Source organism: Lactuca serriola, chromosome 4 (assembly GCF_051521515.1).
Source record: "Lactuca serriola cultivar US96UC23 chromosome 4, Lser_US96UC23_V15, whole genome shotgun sequence".
Classification (NCBI taxonomy): domain Eukaryota; kingdom Viridiplantae; phylum Streptophyta; class Magnoliopsida; order Asterales; family Asteraceae; genus Lactuca; species Lactuca serriola.
This window is the reverse complement of record NC_136411.1, coordinates 82,921,919-82,933,015: the sequence shown is the minus strand read 5'-3', so window position 1 is coordinate 82,933,015 and position 11,097 is coordinate 82,921,919. Positions and strand designations below refer to the sequence as shown.

At 36.9% G+C, this 11,097-nt stretch overlaps 1 protein-coding gene across 1 annotated transcript; it reads right to left on the bottom strand.

The window, feature by feature from the left end:
• Window positions 1–6,261: 6,261 nt before the first annotated feature.
• LOC145098563 (uncharacterized) lies at window positions 6,262–10,725 on the bottom strand. Its single transcript, XM_079036188.1, has 3 exons — window positions 10,711–10,725; window positions 6,503–7,687; window positions 6,262–6,411 (listed from the first exon to the last, which is right to left on the bottom strand). The coding sequence occupies exons 1-3, from the start codon at window positions 10,723–10,725 to the stop codon at window positions 6,262–6,264; spliced, it is 1,350 nt and encodes a 449-aa protein (XP_078892314.1).
• Window positions 10,726–11,097: the final 372 nt, after the last annotated feature.

Genomic DNA, 11,097 nt, shown 5'->3' with positions numbered 1-11,097 from the left:
CCATATATATATATATATATATATATATATATATATATATAAAAGATTTCATCAAACTTTAAGTGACAAAGAAGAGGCATATATGCCATTTCGGATCAAGCTAATATAGGAAAACGAATGATATATGTAGAAAGATATACTTAAGGGCATACTTGTTATGAGTATAGCTGCAAGTAGCTTATATACATCTAAACTACTGAAAATATTATTTTGTTGAAGTTAATTCTATTATGTAAGATTAGTTAACAAACTTTGATATTTTGTTGAGAAGTGAGCTGTAAATTTAAACAACTTTTTTGTTGCAATTTAAAAAAAAAATGTTACAAATATTAATCAAAACATCATGTCATTTCAAAATATATAATTAATATATAACACTAACGTATTGGAGATGCAACAAATTAATTTACCCATCTAAAATAAAATGATATGATATTTAAGACTTACACTTCTTGGTGTTATTGGTTCACATGCTAACATTTATTTATCAATTCAATGCATCAATCTACCTTGAGTTGCCAAAGTACACTAATTGGTACTTTCCATGGCCCATAAAAGAAATTTAGATATTTAATTAAATTATTAAACAGAAATTAGATATGATTAATAAAAGTTCTTCCTTCACTTACATTTTTAAAATAATTAATCAATAGTTAAATAACAAGTAAACATCACGTTATTTGTTTAAAATGGAATGAGTGAATAAGTTGCAAATATTAAATATTAAACTGGAGTATTATAATTATAAAAGATGGGGAAATGGTAAAAGGGCTTTAAAGGTGACTGAAAAGTCAATGAGTAGAATTGAACTTTGTTTGACATTTTCGTCTCACTGGGGCCCGAACCAAAGTGCCTGTTGCCGCCTGCACTTCTCCTTCTACATTTGCACTCTACCCGGAGCGCGTCCATCACACCTCCATTATATTTGAAAACATAAGTAATGGATTAAATCACAAATAATATACATAATGACAAGTCCATAAAGATATTTAAATAAATGTTACATTTGATACAGAGTAAAAAAAAATACAAACGTGCACCGAGTTAGAATCTATTTCGCAACACATGGATATTTAACAAAGGGTTAATGACATAGAATGGTAACGTAGTTTAGGGGTTGTACATATTAATGTAACGATGTTTTTTTCGTATACAATTATCAATTGAACTTGTTTGACTTGTACACATTAATGTAATATGACCGATGATCTTATGTTTTTGCTGATTAGCATATTACGTGGCATATTCACCATCTGTTCATCCTTTATTCAACCCAACGATACATTGTTATAATTTTTACCTTAGAAAAAGATTAGTGCCCTAAGATGTCGACAGCTTCTTCAGCATTCTCTGTTGGGAAAATTAGGGTTTGCGGTGGAAATCTGGATACCAGCTTGGATCGTGATATCACTTTCCGAACTGATATTTCTACCCTATGTCTGGGTTACAAGAAATTTAGCCTAGGATAATCCAAGCAGACACCTACATTTCTAGGCACAGAAAATGTAAGCTATTATGCTAAAAGGTTCTGTGAATGTGTGATGAAAAACGAGAGCTAAAAACGTCCGTCTTCTGGAAAGGAATAGTTGTTTATATACTAAACACGATTACGGTTTCATTAGGGTTGTGCCGTCATTATTTGCTTTGGAAGCAAGTAATATTAATCCGGATTAAGGGCTCTGCCCCTTGGACCCCGCTAGGGGCGCTACCCCTAGACCCCGCCAAAGGGGCGTTGCTCCTTAGGAAACCCCGGACCCCCGACTAGTCGTCGAACCGGCTTCTGACTCGATCTTATACATGTGTGCACTCCGCACAACCCCGTACATGTATTAGAGTACAAATCATGAAACCCCTTAGCTCACATGTTAGTTCCATTTACTTAAAATGACATGGTGACACTAAAATCACCAACATTCTCTCCCTCACCTCTAAGACATGGATTCACTCCTTGCTACTATGGCCTTCCATCTCAAATCCGCACATCAAGGACGGAAAACAACCCTAGAAGAAAGTTTATGACATGCCCAGTATGCCATTTTTTCAATTTTTAGATTTTGGTTCATATTTTTTGTTGTATTGGTTATTTCACTCCTTGATCCTCTTGTTTATGTTATTGGTTTATGTAGAAAGCAGAAGAAATGTGTGATTTTTGGGGATGGGTAGAACCTGATGAAACACTTAAAGTTGTGCTACGTGACATTGTGAGCCTTAGAAAAGAGCTGGAAGAAGTAAAGAATAAACAATTTACTGTTAAGTGTTTATTGGTTGTTTTCATTGTGATGTGTTTATTTAGTCTTTTAAAGTAGTAATTGTAATCATCAAGAAGTACATTAATGTTAAGGTTGTGTTGGTTGTAATCTTTTAGATGGTGAAATAGTATTTCTAATCTTTTGCAGTTGTATTAAGATATAATGTACTTTGTAACACTTATTTTGATATGAATGGGATCTGATTTGTTATATTATTTTGATATGAAACAGATTTCACAGAAACATATTTCAAAGTAGGATGCTAAAGTAGAATCAAAGTAGGATGATAAATAGAAATTGTTGTAACGACCCAATTCTCACGTCCAAAAATTTCGTTTTTAAAACATTACTTTAGAAAACCTTAATAATTAAAAACATTGTTTGATCAAACCACATCACAACGTAAACCATGTATAAAAGCCAAATCATACAACCAATCAAAATATCAGAGTATAAATCCCAGAGAAATCTCATAAATGTGGAAACCAGTGTGTGTGCATGATGTGCCGCTACCGCGCCAGCTCCTTCCCCTTTGATGAAGAGGTACCTGAAACCAAAACTGTAAACTGTAAGCACAAAGCTTAGTGAGTTCCCCCATCGTACCACATACCATACAACACATATCATACATACTGCCAGGCTATTCTGGGGTGCCTGACTACCCGGTACGGCCATTCTGGGGTGCCGACTACCCGTGCGGCCATTCTAGGGTGCCGTCTACCCGTGCGGCCATTTTGGGGTGCCGTCTACACGTGTCTAGCTATTATGGGGTGCTGACTACCCATCGGTCCTAACAACCGATCCTCAGGGACTATTTCACCCCCTACTGCTACTTACACATATATCATACATAACATATTATCAGACATATCTGGGGTGTCTGGGCTACCCTTCGGTCCTAACAACCGAACTCGGGGACTGGTCCCCTCCTACTACCTCTATCGCATATAACATAACAAGCCAGCATGCAAACATATCATCACATACTGTCAGACATTTCTGGGGTCCTAACAACCGATCTCTACTTCTATCACATATAACATATCATGCTAGCATATAACATATCAGGTAGTAGCAAACCTAGATGATATCACAAAGACAATCATCTAACATACGACTTCTATTGGTGGTCCGACATTGTGGCCGTAGACCCACCGCTACTGGAAGGTAACTCACCTCGAAGTAGCTGCTGATCTGATCGGGAGCTGACTGTCTACTGCTGCTGCTGCTGCTCCGGAAATCCTCCAGCTGTAATTCCCACAACATACTCAATCAAACACTGCTAACTGTCCTTTGGGTAAAATGACCATTTTACCCCTGATCATGCCCTAAGTCAAGGTCAGAGTCAACTTTCAGTTGACCCGACTCGCCGAGTTGGCTCGCCAACTTGCCGAGTCCCTGTCCAATCGACTGACCTGGATCCCGTCTCCACTCGTCGAGTTAGGCGTTGACTCGACGAGTTCTCCTTCCAAACTGATGTTCAAGTCCTTTATCCCACTCGCCGAGTTGTATGAACAACTCACCGAGTTCATCTTCATCCGATGAACACTTATGCTGCGACTCGCCGAGTTGTATGAACAACTCGCCGAGTTTGATCTTGATCTAAGGAGATTGCCTTGAACTCGCCGAGTCAGGGCAATGACTCGCCGAGTTCCTTCATGGATGAGTTCGGCTTCCAACTCACTGAGTCACACCCCGTGACTCACTACTCTACTCGACACAACGAAAAGGGGATAAACTCGGAGACTCGCGAGCAGACTCGCCGAGTCAGATTAACGACTCGTCGAGTCGTTACCATGCAGTCTCTATATGGTCGATTTTGCTTAAATCCAGCTTATGCTATCCATAGATTTGGGTTCCTAGAGCATGAATAACACGTAAAGTTTCCAACTTTACGTGTAGATACTCACTAATGAGGGTTTTAGGGCTCAAAATGCACCAAAAAGGGTAGATCTAGGGTGTACATGCAACATGGGTCCATAAAGGCAGTAGATCCAAGCTCCTGGAGCTCGATCTCACCTAGATCTAGAAGTTACCCAGCTTATTACGAGTCCACAAGCATACATAAGCTTGGAAACGGATCACAAAGGGCTTTAATGGAGCCATAAGTATGAAAACATGGGGGAAACGAGCCATACCTTAGTGAACACTCTGAGATTGCTCAAAGGTGCTTGACCTCCTCTTCTTCTTCTTGATTTCCTCTCCTTCTCACTCCCAAGCTTCAAAAGAACACACCAAAGGCTTCAAACTCACAAGAACAAGGGCTAGAATGTATGGAGAGCTTCTGAGGGTGAAGGGGGCAGAGTTGGGGCGCAAATGGTCGTTTAAATATGGTGCAAACCCTTGGAAATTAGGGTTTCATCAGACAGCGCGGACTCGCTGAGTCACCAACTTAACCACGTCCCAAGTCTCGTCTCTACTCGGCGAGTCGGGCCTCCAACTCTCCGAGTCCAAGGCCAAAATACAAAATACTCAGATAAATCTTACATACCAGGAACCAGGTGCTACAATTGTTTTGACCAATTTACCCTTGGATTTGCAGTTTTGGTAAAACAAATTTCATAGAAACAGATTTCAAAGTCGGATGCACATTAATAGAAACAGTTGTACTACAAAATACCCTTAAACACATTAATCAACATAACCTTGAAGCAGTTTATGACCAAAATACCCCTTAACTAGTATCATAGTAGCATTACATCATTCTAGTAGTAAGGTAGCGTAGTTACATTACAAAAGACTTAAGGTTTGTTACTAATTCCATGCAAAAGACTAGAAGTTTGTGTTAGACAAAAGATACTAGTAGTAAAAAAGCACATCATTCTAAAGTTACTGGCTTTTTTTTACTGCAACCAATCCCTCCTTTGGGAAAAAAACTTTCTTACTTAGACCAATCTCTGTTATACGTTCTGAAACTTTCCTCTTTCACACATGCATCTTTCCAATTCTTGAAGCTTTGGGAGCTTGAACAGGAGCTTGAACAGGTTCTTGTACACGTTCTTGTATAGGTTCTTGTGCACATTCTTTAACGGGTTCTTGTATAGGTTCTTATACGGGTACATGTCCACTTCCACTTCCACTTGTACTTCCCCTTCCTGAGAAAACAAACTAATATTAGTTTCCAATTACATAGAACTACACTAAATAAATTCATTTTTACCTTTTCGTGGACAACTTGATTTCTTGTGTCCAATGCCCTTGCAGTTACTCCACTTTTGCAACCCTTTTGCACGTGATATTGTATGCTACTTTTTACCAGTACCTTCTAATTCTGACTTATCATTTGTTCGTTTAACTTTTGGTCAGCCTGGTAGTCTTTTTTTTTTTGAGGTAAAGGATTCTGATAAATTGATTTCGGCCACATTAGACTACCATTTAAAGGGTGGACATTGTAAGTGTATCTTGAAAGGAAACTTTGTTTGCTAAAACAAGTTGCCACATATGACTCTGCATTATGATTCATGTATGCAATTGCAGCCAAGCCATGTAAACATGGGATACCTCTCAACTGCCAACTTCTACATTCACATACCCTTCTGATTAGATCCACAAAAAATGCATTATTACCAAATCTTACTTCAAATTGCTGATAGCCACTTGGATAAACTCCCCAAAATCTGTAAAAAAAATCAAGTTAACACCCCAAATCAAATCAATCATTAGCTAATGTAAATTTAAAACATTATCTTACTCACCTTTGAGTTATATTATTATCTTTTATCTCCTTTCTAATTGTTGGGAAAATATCCAAATCCCACTCTTCACCCATGATACTTTGATTATACATCCTCTCCATGGCCCAAACCCTTATTTCTTCCAACATTGTGATGATCGGCTTTCTTCTAGCATCCCTGATTGCATTATTAAAATTTTCTGAGACACCATTTTCCATAGCATCATAGTTCCTCCCTTCTACAAAGAAAGCCTTTGACCAAGATTTTGGTTCCCTATCAATAAGATGATCATAGGCGTTAGGGTCTAATTTCTTAATTCCATCCATGGCTTCTTCAAACTATGGTATAGTGGTACTATTTACAGCAACCCAAAACAATTTCCTATAATGTTCACCATCAAACTTCTTCTTAAAATTAGCATAGATGTCCCTAGCACATTGCCTATGCTCAGCTTCTGGAATCCTTTCTTTCACAACTTCTAACAATCCCTGTCAAAATAAAAACATGTTGGTGAATGTAAAACTTAATGGTAAACAATTAAAAAGTAAAAAGAAAAAAGCAAAAAAAGCAATCTAATACCTTATGTCCATCTGAAATGATAGTAAGTCTGCTACCATTTCCCCTTCCAATGTCATCCATGAGAATGTCAAGAAACCACTTCCAATTAACTTTATTCTCAACATTTACCACAACCCACGCGATAGGGTATATGTTGTTATTCGCATCTCTACCCACTGCTGCATGAAGCTCATCCTTACACAAGCCTTTAAGGAAGCAGCCATATACACAAATCACCTTTCTACATCCCTCTATCAAACCATCCCTAACACCTTTGAAGCAGACATAGTACTTTGAAAAATATATAGTTGAGTTAGGCATGATGTCCACATCCATTCTTACCGTAGACCCTGGGTTAGACCTCATAATCTCCTCACCATAATCCCACAACCTTCCATAATACTCAACCAAAGTACCTTCAATCTTACTCATTTCAAACCTTCTTGCATTTCTACACTGCGCCAAACTAACATTAATATTAAATTTTTTGGAAATTTTAGCTTTCGTTTTCCTTAAGCTTATTTTTGTTCTTTGTAATATTTGATTAACAAAATGCTTCCCAATCCACCTATAACTCACAATTGCTCCAAGCTTGAATGACCTGGAGCAATTGTGATTATCTTTCAGTGATTTAATTTGAAAAGAATGTTCGTCCTTCATCCAAGTGGCCCAGAGTCTAAATGGACATTTATGTGTTGAAGCTTTGGTACATTTAGCTAACAACCACTTCTTATCACTTTTTTCATACCATAAACTGTATCCATCTCTAACAGCATAATTACTCAGTAAAGATTTAAGCTCATCGGTTTCAGAAAACTTCATACCTAGTATAGGAACCATCTTCTTCCAATTTTGGTTTGGATCATGGATAGGATACATTGGTTTCACATCAACTTCTTCATCTGTTGCATCTGTGTCGGAACCATCTTCTGATTTCTTGTTAGGACAAAGGGCATTAAGAAATGAATCATCAAGTGGTTTTCTAATTGACACCACCCCATCCTCTTCATGGTCAGGTAAAATCGTGTCCGAAAATGTAGAATCATCAACTTCGTCTTCATCCTCTACAACCGAATCATATTCACCAAGATTCTCCTCTTCGATCCAATCTATAATGGGTTCATTGTACTGATCAATGTACACATTAATTCTTTTTTCTTGGCTTCCATTACCAACCTCAAGGAACTCTCTGTAATCTCCTTCATTCTGAATTACTCATAACCCTTAACTCAACCTTTCATGTGGAAGACAGTAGTAAACATCCTTGCAATTGATCTTCTTTGTGAGCTTTTCTAGGAATGTAATGAAATATGAAAATACCATAGCATTGAAGTCGACATCTCGTACAGATGCGATGTCCGGGTCGAAATATACAAGGGGGTTGTGGGAAAATACACCATTATAATGGACATCCACGATAAGGGATGATCCCTTCGTCGTTACAGTCGAAGAAACAAAAAGGGATTTCAATTGCAAAGGTTCGACATTGAGAATGAAGAGAAAGGGGAACGATGGAACGAAAGCGGTGGGTTTTTTTGTTTATGAGCCCTAATTCCAATTACCATTCATATAATGTGTCAAAAATGCCAAGTAATTTCATTTAATGCCACATAATATAGCACAATGCCACATAATATGCCAAATCAACAAAAGCCTAAGATCATCGGTCATATTACCTTAATGTGTACAAGTCAAACAAGTTTAATTGACAAATATGTACGAAAAAACATCGTTACCTTAATGTGTATAGACCCTAAACTACGTTACCTTTCTATGTCATTAACCCTTTCACATATTTTAATATAGGTTTCACAATTTTGAATATCGGTTTTACAATTTCTATTAGTTGATTATTGTTTGTTACATGCTATCATGGGAAAGGCAATCTTGGCCATACAGGGAGATCTCTAAATTTTTGTGATCGGTTTTGAAAAAATCGAGAGGTACGTTGACTCATGAGCCTCTATTTAGGATCATGTTTTATATCAGATGATAGATATCTCAATCACTTATAGAGGCCAACTCCTTTCCATGTTGTGATCGTGCACTAGATTTAGTTGAATCGACCCTCGACCGAGCAACAAGTTGATGATTTTTACATGTAATAAAGCGGAAAAATCTTTTTACTCTTAAGGGTACATGCAACCTATTAGATCTAGTCATAACACTATTGAAGTATCATTCTATTGAACAACAAGAACCCTATAAACCCTAGTTTTTTTCGAAGATTAGAAACAAGTTAGGGACTACATACCTTTTGATTATTCTTGTAGATAATCAATGAATTCCTTCTTCAATTGCTCTAGGAAGCAAGCACCAGGAATCTTGTGTCTCTGATGGTTCACATCCAAACCCTAACAACTAAGGAAACTTGAAGAGAGAGGAGAAAGGAGGAAAATTTTCAGCTATGCTCTTAGCAAAAGGAGCGACCGAAATTTAGAGGGTAAGCGACCATATTTATAGTTGATAGGAAAACCCTAGATAACCTTAATTTGAATATAATATTATTATTTCAAATTAGTTAATTATCTAACTTCCTATATATCTTCAAGGGATATTCGAGAAACCCTAGAATACTACTCAAAACCGTCCACCACTTGTGGAAGGTTTTGGAATCCTTTTTAGATCCTTGTACTTTTAATTAATCAAATTAATCTTAAAATTAGGGATGGAAAATAAAACCCAAACCTGATTCCCGAAGATTTTGGTTCGGTTCGGGTCCTTCTTATCGGGTTTCGGGTCGGGTAACGGGTCGTTATTGGGTATTTTATTTGGGTTCGGGATAGGGAGTGGGATATGGGCGCCCTGACCCGCCCTGGCCGAATATATATAATATATATGAAATTACAAGAACATTAACCTTTTTTTCTTGCAAAATTTCTTCGATATCCACCTATTTTAGCTTCCGATTTGAGCTACAAGGACTCCAAAATCTCTTCAACTCCAGTCGACATTGCCAAAATCAAATTATCTATTTGGTTCCTGGTTTGTACATCATCTTCATCATTGTCGCATACCACGTTGTAGCAAGCAACATCCAACAACCATGTTTAGCCCTTCAAATTTCACCCTTGTCAGCGATCTCATCGACGATAGACTTGAGATTCCGATTTCTCGACTCCGACATAGTAAGGCAGTGACGACTCACTTCGGATTTAGGTAAGATTAATCTTTTTTTTGCAAATTCTGTTTGAATCACACATGTTCGCAATCTTGTTGATTTGAGCCTCAAGTTTGATTAGCTTCTTGATCTGAGCCTAAAATTTTGTTTGCAGCTACCCTTGCTTTTGAGAATCCTGATTTGAACCTCTTCTGTTGATTAGTTTGTTGTATCTGATATTCTTGTTCAAATACACATATGGTTACTGATTCTTGATTCAGATGGACATATAATTACTGATTCTAAGTCAAGCATGTGTCTGATGTTCTGTTGGTTAGTTTATTGCATCTACGTATCTAATTATCTGTTGGTTCAATCTTGTTTGTTGATTCAAACTTGTTACTGATCCACACCTATTGCATTCCACCTATCCCTTTGATTTGAACCTCAAATCTAATTAGTTTGTTATATGTTTCTGAATTAAGACTATACATATGATATTCTAATTCAAACTTGTTGTGTTCCATGTATATTCTTTTGATTTAAAATCTAAAACCATTTATATGTGTTATTGACTTACTGTGCATCTGACTGCATAAATATGGTTTATTTATTTTCAAGGTATATGAGCGAAAACATCCTCATAGTAGTCGACTTCATGCAAAGACATTGGAGGCTTTAATGTGTGATCATAGTTTGTTGCTGAATGAAATTCTAGGGATGATATTTTGATGATTATGAGAGTTTTAATGTTTATATGTAGTATACTATCATAATGAATTTTGTTTTTCATATTTTATACCTTTGCTTCCTTGGTTGGTTGTTTTTGTTATGATATTAGACTATTATTAATTTCTATTTGGTTCAATGATGTTAAAAACTTATTTGGTATTGTAAGTTTATGTAATGTTTTAATTTCTCATGGTTCAGTTGTAGTTTTTTGCAAAAAAGAAAGCATAGATTTCGGGTTTTGGGTCGGGTTTTCAGGGCTATATCGGGTTTCGGGTTTAGGTTCGGGTTTGGGGAAAGTTTCAGACCCGATAGGGCGCTCTGATAAGAAACCCGTCGGGTATCGGGTCGGGGTCGGGAATAAATTTAGATATCGGGTTCGTGGATGGGATTCTCTAACCTGCCCCATTGCCATTCCTACCTAAAATTAATTCTATTTAATTTCTTATTAATTCTTACTTAAATAATACAATTTCTAATTCATATATCATTCTCAAAATATATTAACAAATCAATTATTGCGATTTAATAATCATATAATAAATCAATAAAGTCTTTCTCTCTCTCTCTCTCTCTCTCTCTCTCCCTCTCTCTAAAAGTCATCATATTCAATTACCAGGTTTGAGGGCAACCCAAAAGGACTTTAATAGTTTAAGTATATACCAATTTAGTTAGTGGCTTAGACATCTAATCCAACACAAGTATCCTTTCTTGTTGGAGGCTACAACTTCCATTCGAAACCTAGGAGTTTTATTTGATAACTAGATTTCCACTATGAAAACATCCT